The following is a 20,144-nucleotide window of genomic DNA, read 5'->3' on the forward strand; positions in this document are numbered from 1 at the left end:
ATTTCATGTAGACGTATAAAAATATTTCTTCCCAATAAATTCGTCCATGTGAGATATAATTGCAATCTAAAAGTATAAATTAAAAGACATTTTGTAAAAAGCAAATGTAATATTGAAGAAACACGAATGGGTTTGAACGGCTTCAAATTTCATAAACTCACTGACATATCCTTTTACCCTAACTTATAGCACGTCCGTTCAGTTATAATGCTTGTATAGGACGTTATTGGAACTTGTGTTTTTTTAATTGAGTATTTTATTTAAATTTAATGTACAATAAATTAACATTTTATTATTATTTATACAATTTTTTATATTTTAAATAATATTATTAAACATATATTATTTAATTTGCTTGTAATATTAGTACTTATATTAACTAATAAACATTTAATATGAATGACTACGTGATAATTTAGTGCATTTAAATACGAGAACTATTTGCAATTAACATAAAATATAAACATACATTTAAATAGAAAAATTTACTAACTAAAAAAAAGTACAACCATAAACTATTATTACAACAAAAAAAAATTAATTAATTTTGTAGATCTTTACGAACAGATTTTTGAAAAAATGATAATAATTTTATAGTAAATATAAAAAATATTTTTTGTTAAATGATCAAGAATTTGTAGAGGTCAAAAAATTCTGAAATATCTTGATGAAAAAATATCTTAGTAATACCCCTTATATTATATTGTTTCATTTCAAAGACCTAATACAATTCTGCATAACAAACTATTTTTCAAAATTTACCTCAAAAAAATTTAAAATGTTAGTAATTTATAATACAAATGTTTATAAGCGTTTACTGCTTAAAAAATAACGGTAATAACACTTCTCTATGAATTATAAATAAGTTGGTATTAATCAAATTTTATAATTGTAACAAGTGAAAATATCAATGTATATTTATTTATTTACCCTAATACATATTTTCTTATGTGTTGTATAGTGATTTTTATGATTGTTTATTATATTTATACCCTATATTTAATTACTTTGCTAAATTGCTGTTAATTTTTATTCATTATGTTTTCTACTGTTTAATTATGTAATGTTCTGTCTAAAGGGGTTCATTTATAAATCAATCAATTAATTAATAAGAACATAGACAAAGTTAGATCATATTTATTCTGTGGTAAAAGATATTTCTACATTGCAAATAATAGAGAAGTTGTTTTGGTTGAAGTTGGTTAAACTGTACAAAACGGCGTCATCTCCCCACTTTTTCGAAACAAGTAAAGAACCTTTTTTGACGTAGCTTTGATCTATCGTCAGCGGCCATTTTTGTGGATGCGTTACCTCGTTGCTTCAAGATTTTACTGTTAGTGAAATAAGTGTTTCTTGCTTGTTGTTTATATTATATTCATTTAATTCTCAATGGCACAAGTTAAAGAAGAAAAAAAATGCGACACATCGTTAAATGGCCCTAATACAGCTCAAAATAATCCTGTTGCAAACCATAAACCCAAACAAGAATTTCATAACAGTGGTGGTCGCGGTGGCGGAAAAGGTAATCGATTCCAACCTTATAGAGGACCCCCAAGAGATCAAAAAGGTTCAAGAGAAAATAATATGGTAATTATCATTCACAATATAAATGCGACACATGGTTTATTGGTATAATAGAACGAATAAAATTGTCATGATTCTTGGTTCTATTAGATAGTTCTAATTAATACCATTGTAGAACAATTACTAGATTTCAGATATAACACAACATATTTTTCAACTTTATTTGTCGAAAATGTATAAAATATTTATTAACATTCTGTATTGACATATTATAGCACTATATAACGAAATAGTATCACAATACAGTCATTATACTCCTACTAGACTTAATTTCAAATTGATTAACTAGTTTTAAGCTAATGAAGTATAAAATTTAGATAATAATGGGACTTTTTTTTATTATAGAATTTTATATTAAGTGACATATATCTATGATAATTACTTGAAGTTTTAATAATGTTTGATGATCTATTAATTAAAAATGTTAACCTTATCATCACAACTTAATATCCACCTCTAATCGGAATAAATTATTTACACAATTTTAAAATTGATGATGATAACATAGTTCATTTGAATTAATATGAAAGTGAGCATAATGCAATTGTCTTTCGCTCCTATCTGAAGCATAAGTTACATATTTAAGTTTAAAATATATAGTTAGTTTAATGATTTCCTTACCCCTATCGCCACGCTTTATTACTTCTGTTTGAGTATTATTGTGCCAATTCATTAATTGAATTTTTAGGGAACATAAAAAATTAATCCTAATAGGAAGCACAGGGAATCATTTCTTTTGTGTGTCGACATATAGGATACATAACTCAGTTAATTAGTTAATCTAGTTGTAAGTTTAATGATGAGTCTATTAATCAAATTGTTCTGAATTTTATTGACGACAATTTCTTTATCACCACCCACCTCTGAATGAATAAATTATTTACACAATTTTAAAATTGATGATGATAAAGTTAAGTATGGTGTTAAAGTATTCTAGTTTTAAATATATGTTATAAATAAAACTTTGTTTCCAAATAATCTTAATTATATACTAAATTTAGTAATTGTAAAATGAGAAAAAAAAAGTAAAGTTTTGTATGATGAATTTATAATTACCACCAAGATCTTTGATTATTTGTGTGATATAGATTTAAATAAATCTGATAATATTTGAATTAAATTAATTTGGAATATTGGAATTATAAATTTTAGGTTTTTTTTTTTTTATTCTTTTAATACATTAGTTAAATTTGTTATATACAGTGTGTATATTTATTCATTACTAATTGTAGATGTAATAATCATTTTTAGATTATTATTATTATTTATGTTGGGAGTACAAATCATTTGATATTGATTAATAGATCATAAGCTGTACCATTGATTTTTATAATTATAATCATTATTTTAATAGCATAATAATCTAAAAACTTTTTAAAATACATTTTAAATTAATTTTTTCTGTAAGTAGTATAGTGGTCAATACGGTGCATTTATTCTATTATTTGTATCATTATTTTTTTTTTGTTAAAGATTATAATTACAGGTTGGGTGTTTTACCTATTATATGAAATAGGAACTCAGTATTATTTTATTCAACTAATATTCTGAAATATTAGTTTTAGGTTGAACGACATCCATGATAATTTTCTAACTACNTTCTGAAATATTAGTTTTAGGTTGAACGACTTCCATGATAATTTTCTAACTACAACACAAAGGTAGTTCATCTGTAAATGATGATGCTCAACTTAATTGTTCAATGACTATTATAAAATATTACAAAAATCTTAATTTAATGATGAGGCTATTAATCAAATTGTTCTGAATTTTATTGACGACAATTTTTTATCACCACCCACCTCTGAAAAAAAAATGTATTATGCTTAATTTTAAATCTTTTATATTTAAGTATCATCATATTATGTAAATGTTATTTGTTATATGATGAAAATATTAATACCATCAAGATCTCTGAATCTTAAGTTGATAAGAAGTTTTACATTCTGACAAAATAATCCAATAAACTTAACTAAATTGATTAAAACTATTATATGTATATATTTAAATTTCCTTGATTAGAAATATTAATATTATTAGACAATTAACTAGTTTGTCATAAGTTAATAAATTTGTAGTACATAGTTTATATTTAGGGATATGGTATGGAGTATGGATTATTTAGTCATTGGTTTAACGCTAATGTTCATCTTCACTTTGTAGTGTTGCTTCTTGGATTGATTACTATACAGTAGCTTTAACTATATAATTCTATGATACAACCCTTTTTTATTTTCAATTTCAAGGAAGATAAAATTATGAAATCTAAAACTTGATATTATCAATGAAGGCAGTTTTCTTTTTGTCTATTTTATAACAAATATTCTTAAAATTAAAAAAAGGGAGATATGACCTTTAAGAATTAGGTTGACAATAGTTTGTATTCGAAACAATACTATTTTAATATTAATAATGAATATCAATGTTTGTATTAACTTAAAATAAATGTATATTGCTTGTACACAATTTTAAAATTGATGATGATAACATAGTTCATTTGAATTAATATGAAAGTGAGCATAATGCAATTGTCTTTCGCTCCTATCTGAAGCATAAGTTACATTCTTAAAGTTTAAAATGTATAGTTAGTTTAATGATTTCCTTACCCCTATCGCCACGCTTTATTACTTCTGTTTGAGTATTATTGTGCCAATTCATTAATTGAATTTTTAGGGAACATAAATAATTAATCCTAATAGGAAGCACAGGGAATCATTTCTTTTGTGTGTTGACATATAGGATACATAACTCAGTTAATTAGTTAATCTAGTTATAAGTTTAATGATGAGTCTATTAATCAAATTGTTCTGAATTATATTGACGACAATTTCTTTATCACCACCCACCTCTGAATGAATAAATTATTTATACAATTTTAAAATTGATGATGATAACATAGTTCATTTGAATTAATATGAAAGTAAGCATAATGCAATTGTCTTTCGCTCCTATCTGAAGCATAAGTTACATTCTTTAAGTTTAAAATATATAGTTAGTTTAATGATTTCCTTACCCCTATCGCCACGCTTTATTACTTCTGTTTGAGTATTATTGTGCCAATTCATTAATTGAATTTTTAGGGAACATAAAAAATTAATCCTAATAGGAAGCACAGGGAATCATTTCTTTTGTGTGTCGACATATAGGGTACATAACTCAGTTAATTAGTTAATCTAGTTATAAGTTTAATGATGAGTCTATTAATCAAATTGTTCTGAATTTTATTGATGACAATTTCTTTATCACCACCCACCTCTGAATGAATAAATTATTTATACAATTTTAAAATTGATGATGATAACATAGTTCATTTGAATTAATATGAAAGTAAGCATAATGCAATTGTCTTTCGCTCCTATCTGAAGCATAAGTTACATTCTTTAAGTTTAAAATATATAGTTAGTTTAATGATTTCCTTACCCCTATCGCCACGCTTTATTACTTCTGTTTGAGTATTATTGTGCCAATTCATTAATTGAATTTTTAGGGAACATAAAAAATTAATCCTAATAGGAAGCACAGGGAATCATTTCTTTTGTGTGTCGACATATAGGATACATAACTCAGTTAATTAGTTAATCTAGTTGTAAGTTAAATTTGAGTTAATATGAAAGTTTTTTTTATGTATTATTATTGCTGTATTACTGTTATTTACTGATATTGTCCATTATTTCAGCCTAGAGGTGATTACCGCCAGGAAGGTCATGGTAATGGCAATCCAGAAAATGATATTATGAATAGGGGAAATCGTAATTTAGATGGTGGCAGAGGTAGACGAGGAGGTGGACCCGGTGCTGGAGCAAGTTTTCGAGGAGGCCCACCGCCTAATCGTGACGTTGATAGATCCTCTCGAGCAGATGTATTTTAGATATTTATTATTTACTTGTTGTTAATTTTATCATACGAAAAATTGTTTTTAAATTTAGAATATGTGGAATGAAAAATTAATGCAAATTAGAGGACCTACCCATGAACTTCCTCTAAATGACAATTCAGAAAGGAAGTTTTTAAGCCAATGCCGTCTTTATATTGGTAATTTGGTAGATTGCTCTGAAGAAGAACTAGCAGAAATGTTTAAACCTTATGGCGAAGTTTCTGAAAACTTTTTAAATAAGGAAAAAATGTTTGCTTTTATTCGTCTAGTAAGTAGTTTTAAATAATCTTTTTTTTTTTACGAGTACTATAAAACATTAATAGATCTCTTAAGATTCATTGTATAAAAAATATATATTTTTATTCATAAATGTTGGTAATCTTAATTTTCTATCTTTTTTTTTTTGTAGGATTACCGTGCTAATGCTGAAAAAGCCAAAAGAGAATTAGATGGTCAAATGCGTAAAGGTCGTATGTTGAAGATTCGATTTGCCCCGATTGCTGCTGCTATTAAAGTTAAAAATTTAACACAGTTTGTTTCAAATGAGTTATTAGAATATGCATTTTCAATTTTTGGAGAAGTAAATTTTGTTTATTTCATGTAGTATAATTTAATGATAAATTATTCAATTTTTTATTGAAAAACGTAGATTGAACGTTGTCAAATCATTGTTGATGAAAGAGGAAACTCAACAGGTGAAGGAATTGTAGAATTTTCTCGAAAAAATGCTGCTGCTGCTGCTCTAAGACGTTGTTCAGAAGGTTGTTTCTTTTTAACTAGGTATAAATTAATTTTATTATGTTAGCTTATTGAAATTTTTAATTATATATATTAAAATATAAGTATTAATTAATTTTTTTTTACTTTTAGTTCTTTAAAACCTTGTATTGTTGAACCATATGAATTTGTTGATACTTCTGATGGATTACCAGATAAACTGCTTCCAAAAAAAACTGTTGAGTTTAAAAAACAAAGAGATGTTGGGCCTAGATTTGCTGATCCAACAACATTTGAACATGAATTTGGAACTCGTTGGAAACAGTTAGCTGAGTTATATAAACAAAAAGAAGAAGCTTTAAAACGAGAAATGAAATTGGAAGAAGAAAAATTAGAAGCTCAAATGGAATTTACTCGTTATGAACATGAAACTGAAATGCTTCGAGAACGTAAAAAAAATAAATAAAAACATTAGCAGGTTTTAATTCATATTTTAGATATATTTAAAATATTTGATTCAATTACAGAATTAAGACAACGTGAAATGGATCGAGAACGCCAAAAAATGGAATGGGAAATGAAAGAACGTCAAGCCGAAGAACAAAGACTTCGTGGAGGGGAAATGTTTAGAAGACAAAATGATGATCTTGCTATGAGAATTCATCATCAAGATGAGGAGTTAAGACGGCGTCAACAAGATAATTCTATGTTCATGCAGGTATTTTTGTTTTTTATGAAAAATATTGTTTATTGTCAAACGGTTTAATTATCAAACNTATTGTAAAACGGTTTAATTATCAAATAAATGTTTAAAGGATCACAGAGGACCTGTTAAACCAGTATTTGATGGACCTCCAGCTCCTGTTGAAGGCATGTCTGTTCGTGAATTAGAGGCTATGACTGGTAAGCTATTATTAATTTATTATTTTTTAAATTTTACTTAGTGTATTAATTAATGTCATTATTNTATTTTTTAAATTTTACTTAGTGTGTTAATTAATGTCATTATTTTTTTTTATTATTACAGCACAAGGAATGGTAATGTACCAATTTTGTTTTATTTATAATACATTTAAGAAAATCTTAAAACTAACTATAAAGATAAAATCATTAATTTTCATATAATGAAAATGTTTTAATTCCTCTTTTTAGAAAGTTGAATTATTTTTAAAATGTAATATAGATAATGGATGTCATTATCTACATTCTTATAAAAAGATAAAAAAAAATATCATAGTTTTTGTCTCTCATTGTTTTATTTTAAATTATTTATTAGATATTATATTTTGAGCTTTAGTAGATAAAAGATAAATGTTGCTTTGGTCCTATTAAGGCTTGATATGATCAAGTTGGTAATGTCCTAACATTTTATTAGTTAAAAAAAATTTATTTCTTATTTTTTTTGGTAATATATTTTTTAACATAATTGATAATAACAAAAATATAGGAGTTAAGATTTACAAAGACTTGCAAGATAAAAAAACTATTTTTGAGCTATGATCTCATTGATTTTAATGTTTTTTAAAGGATGTTTTATATTTTTTCTAAGCTTTCAATTAGTAGAATTACTTGTAACATTTACATTTTTTGGTTTGGTTTTTAATTTTAAAAAAAATTATTTTTACACAACAGGTGAAAAAAAAATTAAATTATTTTCTGTTAAAGAGAAAATGTAAGGTATAGTGAAATTCACTGGTTTCTCCATTTTTAGAAATTTTTTAGTTGTTGCATTCATCTTTATATGCCAAACATATAGGTTTATTTAATGATAAAGAATAATTTTATAATTATATAATATGTTCTATAATGATTTTAAGTTATTTTATATATGACCTTAGTTCTTGGTGAAATGTATAAAAAAAATTTTGAATACATAAATTATTGTAGTCTCTCTCAAGTACTATAATAATGAGAAATATGTAACATGTTAAATGAGAATGTTCATTGTACATGTACCTTGTAATCACAAAATATTTCTCTTTATTGTTATTCAGTAAAAGGTATTTAGGGGATGCAGTTTCAAATCTTACTATACTACTTATTCTAATATAAATATTGCTTAATATAGTTTACTTTATACTTTTTAATTCAATGTATATTTATTAAAATTTACAACAAAGTATATTTTCTACCAAAATAATATTTTGGTTTATGATTGAATTTCTGGAATTGGTTTATTATAAAAAAAATTGCTTGTAGATATATTTTTAAGTATTTGGAGTTTTCAATGATTGATTCAAAATTCAAATAATATTTACTAAACAAGTATAATTTCTTCTCCATTTTTATAATNATTTATTAAACAAGTATAATTTCTTCTCCATTTTTATAAAGTTAATATTCTACATTTCATTTTCATTTAATTGTTTCATAAAACCATACAATTTAAATGTCTATCATGACTGTATTTGAAAACTAAATTTTATTATTGCAACTAAGGCTAAAACCTATTTTAACACCTTTTAATCAAATATGATTTTCAGATTATATGTTTCATAAAAATAATCACTAATCTATTACCAGTATTTAATTCTATTTTTTAAATAACTAACTGGTACCCAACAACCAAACCGATTTCCTCTTCAAATTAATTGGTTAAATACAAAAATGGTAATTTTATTTCTATATAGTTTGGTTGGAATTGAACATTTTTAGTCATTTATTAAGTATTAATAAGATAATAAATAAAAGCAGAGGCTTATTAGAGTGTTGATAAATTATTCTTTTGGAACAGAAAGATTTTCTTATGTATTCCATTTCCCCAGAACAAAAGACTATCTGTATCACTTTAGTTATTATAAAAACAGTAATTTTGTATAAACCCGTTACAAAGGAAATATTGAAGAGTTAATTATGCACTAATAGACGGATGGTAGTATAAAATTATCCTAAGGAACAAAGTTTTTTTCGGTTACCAGTAACAGAAAAAACCTTAAGCAGTAGACATTTATTTTCTTAATTTTCAAATTAAACCTAAATCGATGACCACTTTTTACAAAATAATACCTTAACTAGAATTCTACACAAATAATATAAATAAATTTGGTTTTTACTGGGACTGATTAACCTTTTTTTTTTTTTTTTTTTATATATAATGTTTTCAAGTCCTGATTACAACAAAAGTTTCTACTTATATCTTATGGGAAATAATTGACTAATCGATTTTAATATATTCATTCTCTCTTAGTTGCATTTTGAGATTCAGGGTTGTCACAAATCTTGAAAACTGAAAAAAAAAATGTCTGGGAATTTTATTAAAGTATTTGATAATTTGTTAAAATTGTTTTACAGTATGGTGTATCGCTGAAATAAAAGGCTAATTTTATAATAATTGTGGTGGCCTAGCTCGCTTCATGATAAGATATTAGCAAAAACAAGGTCAAAAATAAATTTTACAATCCAGATAATGCTAATTAAATGGTCCTCATCGCTCTATAGACAGTAGCCTAAAAGGCATTGCCACTATGTCCAATTCATTCCCTAGTACAGTGGATTTCTGTCAATATAATTAGTTAATGTTCTTCTACTATTAATAATAAAGTCACTATATTTAATTATTAAGTAGGTAAGAGATTTATCTAAGTTACTATTTGTCTCTCTCCTAAGAAATGTCTAGAAATTCAGGGCATTGAAAGTTAAAAAATTGTGGCAACCCTGTGGTCAAACCTTTGTTATTTGGTTATCACATTTTAACTAATATTAAAAACCTAAAAATTGTTACATTGAAAATTTAACAGTATTTTACTTAAATTCCAGATTTCCATTCCATTTATGTTAGAATATTTAATAATATATTAGACAGTATTCAATTATATTGGCAAAAAAAGATAAATAACTTGTAGATCTAACTTAAAACTCATAACTTTTGACCCAATCGTTTTGCTGTAATTTTTTTTTTAGACAGTATATTTATTATAAAATTTCAAATTATCTTCCTTTTCTTGGATTTTTTTTTTTAATAACTATAATCTTCATAAAGTACATTCAAAGTACTATATAATATATTATATTTTTATTATTTGTCATTTATCAGAAATTTTGAAATAGCGTTCTTTAGAATTTTCCTCGCAATCAATTTTGTTGGATTGATAACTAAACCAAGCATTATTACATAGAGTGGTATGTATGTAACACGGAGGGTACATTTTGTAATAGTGTATATTTATAAAGCATATCTCATACGCTCAACATACCTACTATATATATTAAAATGCTTGTAGCTTAATAAGTATTTGTTTTCAATTAGTTATCGGCTCATTGATCATTTTTGTAAGAAAAGTGTTCAAAAACTTACTTTTAAATGTAAAAAAATTTTATTAAAGAAAAATTTCATTATTTCATTAATATAAACAAAAGAATGTTTAAAAATGAATAAATTATTTTTTAATTGCAGCGTAATACTCATTGTATCAAAAGTTATAGTAGTTATCAGATGGATCTGTGTTCCACTCTGTATATATATATTATGACACATTACAGAGTAGTACAAAGCCTAAAAGTGATTATTTTAAAGTACTTTATGTGTTTGGCTGTGGTAAAGTTATGCATTAACATAATTCCTGAAATAATCTTAGATTATTTTATTAGGAATAAATTTTTTCTTCGATTTTGCTAAATGAATTTAATTTGTAAACGAGAAAATACTTAATAAAATAGAAACTAGCATATTAATGTAATACATTTATTATATTATGTAAACTTGACCTTAGTTTCTACAATCAAGTTTTTGTTATTTCTTTTAAATAATATAGCAAAAAATTTTGAATAAAACTGAACTTACAATTATTCATATAAAACAGATATGTCGGTTTAATTATTGTAATTAACCGATGTTTAATATTTTGTTGCTTTATAACTTAATAAACACGTGAACGAATGTAACGGGCAATGTTTAAATATTTTACTATAGAATGAAAACACTGCACTTTTAATAAATCGTTGATTTTAATTAACTGCTAAGTGTTAGATAAATAANCTGCACTTTTAATAAATCGTTGATTTTAATTAACTGCTAAGTGTTAGATAAATAACATCTATTTAGAAAAAACATGTATGATTTAAGATTTTTTTTCATGTTAAGTTTCCCTAATATTTATTAGGTATTAATTTATAATGACTAATTCCCTTTGAATGCGTTGATTGCTTTGATAACTGATAGGATTCAACGCCATTTGTGGAAACATTTGTACGTGAAAACCAAGGAGTATTGCCGCCGCCAGGCCTTTTCGACAATGGCCCTAGAGGAGATAGGGGCGGAAGGTGGGGTCCAGACAGACGTAACGGTCAAGACCGTAGAAGATTTTAATTTATCTAACTAAATAATATTGACCAATACAAAACAATTAAAAATGAACGAGATGAATTAGAAGATTCATTTATTGAAAATTATTCTTATGGATTTTTTTTTTATCGCATAAGCTTGCTATTAGCATTTTCCATATTGTCAATTAATGTAATACTTGAATATCTATTAAAATTGTAACGTGTGTCCTATAGGATTTAGTTGATAACTATTATGTATCTTAATTGCATGATTTTGATACTAACTTAGATAGAAGCATATCGAAATCCAATTGTGACTTCAGCTTCCGTAATTACTTATCCATTATCCAGTACAAACTTTTGTTTTTCTACAAATATTTCATTGAACATTATTTCTGCCAATATAAAAATACGCTTCTCTTTTCGTAATAATGCAGCTTATTTAAGAAATGAATTCAATTGTGTTCGCGTGTCATGAAAAATGCAGTTAACAATTTTGACACCTTTTGTATTCTTCAATTTTGTATTAGGCGTATATCCTGGGAATCGTTTTTATGTGATTTTCCTTTACTTTAATAGTTTTATTAACTATTTAATATAGTTATTACATAGAGTTATTTTCAATATTATTTTTTTTATGTTAATTTTTTCTTGTAATTTGTATATCAGTCAAAAATATTAATGTAGCAATTTATTTTTTTTGTATACAGTATTGATGAGTAATTTATCTTCAAATTATATTTTTCAATTTTTATATAACTTCTCGTTTTACAATTATAAGTTTTTTTTCATTATCGCCAAGCTGCTAGCGATCTTCAAGAGATATACATTAGAAATATGTTTTCTTCTTTTTTAATTGTTTTGTTTGAATTAAAAAGTATCTTATTATGTCTTTAAGTAACAAAAAAAAAAATCGCGTCAGTTGTTCTGATATAATAAATATATTAATCAATGTAAACTCCGCGAAGTCGCGAGCAACCTGGTGGTAATTAATATTAACACAAATTAATAACAAATCATTATTTGATAGACGTATTTTAAAAGACTATTTATTTTTCCTTAGAGAATATGGTAATTTTTATCAAATTTAACATGAACATTTTTAGATGTCATGTTATATAAATATTCGATTACGATTTCAGATTACGATTATTAATATATTAACTATATTTATGAAAATTAACTTTGATCGGGTTTAATTATCTCTGTATATAAGAAAATTTTACAATTTAGTTTTTTCCACTTAACAATGTCTAGTTTATCACTTAATAGTTGATATTATTTTTCGAGGCATTAAATTATTTATTTATTTTCTGTACCGAAATTAATTAGACACTAGTCTAATAAAATATTCAACAAAGTAGATTTTATAACGAAACAAAATTATTTAGTCTTAGATTTATTGCATTTCTATTTTTAAGTACTATTTTTATTAATATTATGTATTAAATTAATTATTTACGTTTTGCCAACATAAATAGCAAATAATAAAACTTTATACAATTATGTAACCTAAATTGAAATTATTTGGTGTGAAATATAATACTTATTTATAATTTAAAAATAAATGAACAAATTTAGAAACAATTCTCTAGTACAAGTTCATTAAAAATCTACATTCCCTATCATGTTTAATGTCTAAAACTGATCTATAAGGCTTCTTTACTAATATAATATATAAATAATCCAAAGGTGTATATAAGAAAATAGAATATGTCTATGCTACTTTTAAACTTTTAAGAGGTTTTTGTTTAAATTAATTGAGTGTTTATTTAGAGCTACACATAGCCATCATAGGCGCAATTTGAGCAAAATTTTCGGAGAAACTATATTTCTTCCCTTTTTTATAAGCATATCCACACAAATTTACATATAATTATTATAATTGATATCGAAATATATATAATATATTATAATCGAAATTATTAAGTCTATTAGAAAGGGCTAAGTCCCCTTTAAAACCAATATAGCGCTTAAGCAGGACTGGAAGTTAGTAATTAGAGTCATTTTATTGATAATGTCAATTTTAGTTAATTTTTTTCTTCATAAAACGGCTTAAATTAATGATTTCCGATTTGATTTTTTTTTTTAACGATTAAAAATTGTTTAAAATATGTGTTTGTATGACTTTGTTAAATTAATAAAATATAATTTTTCAATTATAAAAAAAAAATTTTTTAATTTACATTGAATTTGATCAGTAGTCTCATTAGAAATTGTAACGACCATAAAACATGAGATGTATATCATCTACTTTGGTAGTTCGGTCTTTCATTATTTTTAGTCTGTAACTGTAAATAATATATTATAATTTTAATTTATTATTACTATAACTAAGTTCATAGGAATTTTTTTAGTATACATTAAATATGTCTAGTAAATTTCGAGGTATTATATTGTACTTGAAAAAGGAAACCTTTTTCTCATAATATTGAAAAAAAAATTTATAAGCATATTAAAAACAATTTTGTGAAGACCACTACAATAATAATAATGGGAATCCTAATTATTAAACAGATAGTTATAAAAAAAAACCTTACACTCTTATAAAACTCAAGTATCTTATTGTAAATTGTGTATTTATAATACATTTTATTATTTATATATAGATGTTCAGTAAGTAAGGAAACATAAATTGTTATAAANTGTTCAGTAAATAAGGAAACATAAATTGTTATAAAAAAATGAAAACAATAGAAACCCGTTTCCTCACTCAACATTTCTATATAATACGGAGTGATTGATTAACTATACCTCACAAATTACTGCATAGTTCATCAATCACTCTATTTGTATTAATTTATTATCAATTCATTTTAAAGATGTGTAGTTCTTTTTTACTTGATAATTTATCCTATTTAGTTTTCTTGAATTGAACAATTTCCTAGTTATTCTGTATTGATGTTTTCCTTTTATTATAAAATTTGCAGTGTGAAATATTTTCTATTTATACAGAATGTTCAGTAAGTAAGGGAACTGTTAAATTGTTATAAACAATGAGAACAATTGAAACCATTTCCTTACTTACTGAACACCTATATAGTACAAGGAATGTAAAGAAAACTGCTCATCTCTTAAAGAAGCTTATTAATTTATTAAAAGGAAAATATACATTTTAAACAGATATAGTATATCTATTTATAGTAATCGATGATGAAAGTGTATATTAACAATATTTGAAAATTAATTAATAATAAAGGTATGTTTACAAGTAAAATAACGTTGAAGATATATATTTTATGACAAAATTGTGATTTTCTAAATCTTAAATTCATTTTGAATTTAATTGATTTTACTAATAAGATCATCAGGTGTGAGTTTTTATTAAATTATTTTTTTTATAAGCGTGTAAGAGGCTAATTAATACCTGCTATCTTAAGCTGGAATGATGCAATTAAAAATGAGTCAGTGCTGTGGTTTCTCGTTAACTTCTGAATTGGGTAACGTGATGTTCTATTTTTACTGATCGAATTCAAAGATGTCAATCATCTGAGGACCAACAGCGACAGGATTTTTTACTTACAAGGAAATAGTGTATCCATTGTCACACACTACACCTCTTATTTCTAAATTATACTACCTTTAAAGCAAGGTTTATAGGATTCTGTAACCTCGTTAAACAATTTTCAGCTTAACTTTTTATATATTGTACTAACTGATTTTAATGTGTTTTTGTAATTAAGTAATCCAAGTTATTACATTTTAAATACTGCGTGTTTAAAATGCCAAAATTTTCAATATTTACATTGGTCTCATGGGACGTTTTAAACTGCTTATTTACGTTTTAAGTAGTTTTTTTAACATGGATTTTAACAGTCCTGCTAGTAACTAACATAACAAACTGTTATACTCCCAATTTTTTTATTTACGATGTCAATTAATTTTTGTTAAAAGCTGCCTTATCCAGAAAACACAATTGCCAAAAAATGTGTCAAACACAAATTAATGAATAGTAATTATTACATTTTTTTCTTAATACAACTTAAAATTACCACTAAATATTTTTATTGTCTTAATTTGCGCCTAATATTTTGTTTTATTTCATTTGGATCATCAGAATTTTTTTGTAACTATTTGTTATATGTATTTTAATTTTTTTCAGCTGATTCACAGATGCGACACAATTTGTATAATAGAACATACTAATGGAAATTCACGAATCGTAGAATTTCTATTATGAAAAGTCGTTTTACTGTTACTTAACTGCTTTAATCTTCGTTTAAAAATGCATTAATTAGTAGTCAATAACTCTGACCATGTTGTATATACAGTAGTATAATTATGATTAAGTAAATTCTAGCATTTTTTTTTTCATTTTTATCAATATGGTCAAGCTTTAACGTACAGTTAAAGTTGATTAAAGCTATCCAATTAACATAATACTCCATTAACATAGATTGGGTTGAAAATTGAAACATTTATTAAAGTGCTTATAGTATAACTATATAGTAGTTTTACTATAAGCATTTTTAATTTTTAAACAGTACATAATGATTATTTTCATTAATTATAATAAAATGCTAATTTATTTATTTCAAATGTAAATCTTATTTTGCTTTAAAATTTTATTTAAAAAACTTGGAAAGGTTTAGTTCAAAATTATTTTATTTTAAATACAAATACTCGTGTATAGCACATCAGTTTTATCTATATTATGTAAAATTATTATGAGAATAGCGCAATGAGATTTATTTTTAGGTCTTTTTAAATGGGTCCCATTTAACCGGTTTTATAGAAATGTTAATTAAAAAAACTTGGCAATTATCTTTTCATCTGATAAACTATTTATGAGTATTAAATTGGATTTAATCAGGAATGGGTTTCTTCTTATTTTTTCTTTATTAATTTTAAATGAAAATATTTAAAGACTTTACAATTAATTCGATGTATGGTAACAAAAAAAAAAAAATTTCAAAGAAATTCATTTTGTTATTCCAATTACCCCTTTAATACTCTATTTTCCAATTAATTTTAAAAGTATTTTATACACTGCTATATATGAAACATGTACATTAAGGTTTTACAATAATAAGATTTATCATCTAATAAAAAAAAAAATATTTTTGAAAAAATTGTTACCTCAAGGTCAGTGTAAAGTCTTCATTTTATTTTCGATATACCTGTTAACCTCCCAATTACCTCTCTGTTCATAAGAAATAAGCTTTAATCTGACTTAAAAAAATGTTTTTATATTATAAAAATAAAGAATATTTTAAATTACATAAGTTTTACTTAAGATTTTGAAACAGTTTTACTACATAATAAAGTAATCTGTTAAAACTTATTATATATTATAATAACTTACAATTATAAGCTTACTTAAAAAATATAATTTGCTTTTTATTTAATATTGTATATTCTATAAAAAAATTAAATAATCAGTGTGTTGTGGATGTAAGTGATAGTTCGTTAAAATAGTTTTGTTTAAAGTAACATGTTCATAATTTCAATATATTTTTGTATTATGTTTTTTAAATGAAGTTTGATAAGAACTTGCTGTGATAAGATAATTAAATGGTAATAAAAATTGCATGCTTCTACTTTCCTTAATTCATGTTTCAAAAAAAAAGTTGGAAGGTCTAATGAGTTTGATCTTTTAAAAGAGAAACTTAAGTCTTAACATTTATTAAGTAGGTATATTATGTTTGTTTTTATTATCGTGTGAGTTTAATTAAACATTTTTAATTATTTAAAATTTCAATATCAAGTTGAATACAGCAAACTAGGTGTTTTATTTTTAATACTTTTAAAATTTATTGTTCCTCTTGATTTGTTGACTATATATTTTAAATTTAAACTCTAATTCAATTTAAAAAATCTTAATTTAAGATTTGTTATAATCTAATCTACTTAGAAAAAACCTCAAGTTTTTATCTTTGACCCTTATTACTCTTATTTATTGACATGTATTGGAAACGTAAGACATAAAAAAAGTGACTAGTTGGTTGTAATGAAGTGTTGTGTTGCCTTATAATTAAGTTTCAGTCATTTTTAACAACGTAAATCGCAACTATTTGTTAACATTAGTGTGTACTTAAATAAATGACCTCAAAATTTCGCTTTTAGAAAAATTGAATATTTCTACCTGGAAGTTATTAATTATTTTAGCCTATCGATGATAAAATAATATTTATATTTAATTTACCTGTCCTTCATGAAAAATATTTCCTGAGAATAACTAAATTTTAGAAAATGTATTTTTCAAATTATTCCAATGACGTGAACTGACTTCTGAAATTTCATTTCCATTTGTATCTTTCATTGCTTTTATACATCATCTTCATTTTTATTATATATATTTAGGATCTTTAGGCGGTATTAGACAGTTTAATGTTGCCAGCTCAAATAAAAAAAGGTTAACATTAAATAATCACTTATAAGCGTCCTTTACTGTCTCTTCAAAAGTTATAATCTGACAACGGTCTATAAATAAATGTATGTTTGGTTTCTCAACCAACATGTAGTTATGTAAAATATCGATTGTCCAAAGAAATCATGCCCGGCGTCGACCAGAGAGCTGCTCTGAACCCGGAAACATCAAAAACTCAGGTATGTCTTCGTCGTTGAGTCGATTGTTCATATACATTAATAGCTAATGCACTGTAACAATAGAGCGCGAACGTAACTATTAAAGTAAAAAATGTGTAAGTATTGTTCTGGCTTACGTTGCTAAGTATATTGATGCCGCCTTTACAAACATAAATAGTGTGTTGTACTATTCGCCCATATATATTTGATCATCCTTTTTTAAATGAAATTAATTGTATGTTGAAATTGGTATGTTGGCGCGGACTTATTAAAATTTCAGACGATGAAATATATTTATATTAATCTATTGACCTAATATTTGTAAAATGAATATTAAGTTAAAATTTTTAAAAATCCGTCCAATGACAATCAAAATAAACGTTAATATTCTGATTTATAAATTATCAGTTAATATTGATTCAGAACTGGATAAGAATTCAAGACAAGAGTTAGATATTTTTATTCTCGTCCTACATCTTATTTCATTTAGTAACTAAAAGCTATTTGGGGGTTCATTAACAATTATCCAAAATATGTTATTAATAACTAAAATAGTTTTATGATATTGATCTAATAAACATATACTTTTCTAAATGATCGAAAATTATCAAAAGAAAAAATTTGTTGCTTAAATTATTTTGATGTTTCCTAAAAATTAATATGAACTCTAAATTACAAATTTAGTGTGTTCAATCAGCGGTTCGGTTAATAAGTTTATTATTCTTGTGTTTTGTCGACTATATGCGACATAAAGCATTTATATTTTATGTTAGTTTTCTGAATTTGTATAAGAAATAAGTCACGCGACGCAGTGTATTCCTTTATATTATATTAAAAGTATACGCATGAGAGAAGACTCGTAATATTTAGGTCGTAACCGTTTACTTAAAAATAAATTCTGCGACATGGAGTTATGGATAAATAATTCTAATACAAATATTATTGAAGGATTCATATATTTATCAGTTAAATTTTGTATTAATTTGTATTTACTATATTTTTAGAAACGTTACTATAATGTGTTTTTGATTTTACTTTACAGATTCGACTATGCTCCGTTTATGGATGATCTCGGTGTGTAGATAAAATTATCTTTGTGGAAAATTTCACGGTTGCAATGTTCGAAAGGATATTAAACGTGGTGTTTGGAAATGATTCAACGGATGCGTCCCTCATGACAAATTTGTGACTATTGATTTTCGAATCATTACTCTAACCTCTCGTTGCTTTAAATCTATCACTGCAGTATGCTTTCAATGCACCATTACAAGGTATTTACTTCATTAAACTAAAAGGATTACAATGCCTCGAAAACAACGTCCTCTGTTTCACCTCCCTTCTATGTAAATGAACACCGCAGGATGAATGTCTATGCAGCACGAAACCTTACCGTTGTTGGCAATAGTTTATCAACTTTATTTCCAGTTTAATATTAAACTATGTGTTCTTTATTCTTATTTAATTTTACCTTTTTAAACCATTTACGGGCGTGNATTTTACCTTTTTAAACCATTTTCGGGCGTGCCAAATTTCGGTTGATAAAAATATATATTTGGCAGCATTTTCTATTTTACGTTACATTAGTAGATTAGTATATTACCAGTTTTTTGCATAATGGTCATTTTTATACGTTTTTTTTTTCATAGGTGGGCAACGATGGAGGTTGGTTCAATACATCTTGAAAGAAGACTTCAGAGTCGAGCAATATTAATGAAAATAGCTACATTAAATGAGCAACGTTTCTTTATTTATATAAGACTTATTTTATAATATATGAAAAGTTTAAGTAAATAAACAAAAATCGTTTATCGTATATGATTAAAATTTTTAATTACTATTTATTTATTTAAAGATGAAATACATATTTGCAAATAGATCGTAATTTTATATTCGATGCAAATCTGAGAAGGTATTAATTTTTCTATGATGTGTTTTTTTTGCGTGTATGTGTGTTATGTAATTTCTTTCAACTATACGTCAAAAGATCTGAAATCATATCTTGTTCAACATATTGCCCTTAAAAATAGAAAAAAATTCCCTCGTTCCCAGTAAATGGAGGAAGTCGCCAACAAATATAACAATTATAAAAATAAATAATTTTTGACATTTTTTCATTTTTTTTTTCTTAACACTGCCTTAACATTTTCAAAATTATCAAATCAAAATAATTTGATTTTAA

The 20,144-nt window shown here is 24.8% G+C and overlaps 1 protein-coding gene and 4 non-coding genes across 7 annotated transcripts; all 5 read left to right on the forward strand.

Annotated features, from left to right (window-relative positions):
- Positions 1-1,271: 1,271 nt before the first annotated feature.
- Positions 1,272-19,778, forward strand: LOC126901542 (hrp65 protein-like). 3 transcript variants are annotated; one of them, XR_007703061.1, is made up of 11 exons: positions 1,272-1,587; positions 5,261-5,443; positions 5,511-5,726; positions 5,868-6,038; positions 6,108-6,238; positions 6,329-6,624; positions 6,703-6,893; positions 6,991-7,078; positions 7,203-7,213; positions 19,008-19,236; positions 19,612-19,778. XR_007703061.1 is itself a non-coding variant. In XM_050678045.1 (10 exons), the coding sequence occupies exons 1-10, from the start codon at positions 1,390-1,392 to the stop codon at positions 11,478-11,480; spliced, it is 1,632 nt and encodes a 543-aa protein (XP_050534002.1). In that variant the 5' UTR covers positions 1,272-1,389; the 3' UTR covers positions 11,481-12,218. The 3 variants fall into 3 exon arrangements, 2 of the variants coding, with proteins under 2 accessions (XP_050534002.1, XP_050534003.1); XM_050678045.1 differs by lacking the exons at positions 19,008-19,236; positions 19,612-19,778 and adding an exon at positions 11,334-12,218; XM_050678046.1 differs by lacking the exons at positions 1,272-1,587; positions 19,008-19,236; positions 19,612-19,778 and adding exons at positions 5,152-5,170; positions 11,334-12,218.
- Positions 2,069-2,157, forward strand: LOC126903404 (small nucleolar RNA snR60/Z15/Z230/Z193/J17). The gene has a single exon (XR_007703500.1). It is a non-coding gene; the product is annotated as a small nucleolar RNA snR60/Z15/Z230/Z193/J17 (small nucleolar RNA).
- LOC126903403 (small nucleolar RNA snR60/Z15/Z230/Z193/J17) lies at positions 4,053-4,141 on the forward strand. The gene has a single exon (XR_007703499.1). It is a non-coding gene; the product is annotated as a small nucleolar RNA snR60/Z15/Z230/Z193/J17 (small nucleolar RNA).
- Positions 4,460-4,548, forward strand: LOC126903401 (small nucleolar RNA snR60/Z15/Z230/Z193/J17). The gene has a single exon (XR_007703497.1). It is a non-coding gene; the product is annotated as a small nucleolar RNA snR60/Z15/Z230/Z193/J17 (small nucleolar RNA).
- LOC126903402 (small nucleolar RNA snR60/Z15/Z230/Z193/J17) lies at positions 4,867-4,955 on the forward strand. The gene has a single exon (XR_007703498.1). It is a non-coding gene; the product is annotated as a small nucleolar RNA snR60/Z15/Z230/Z193/J17 (small nucleolar RNA).
- Positions 19,779-20,144: the final 366 nt, after the last annotated feature.

Source organism: Daktulosphaira vitifoliae, unplaced genomic scaffold (genome assembly GCF_025091365.1).
Source record: "Daktulosphaira vitifoliae isolate Bord-2020 unplaced genomic scaffold, ASM2509136v1 Scaffold_3, whole genome shotgun sequence".
Classification (NCBI taxonomy): domain Eukaryota; kingdom Metazoa; phylum Arthropoda; class Insecta; order Hemiptera; family Phylloxeridae; genus Daktulosphaira; species Daktulosphaira vitifoliae.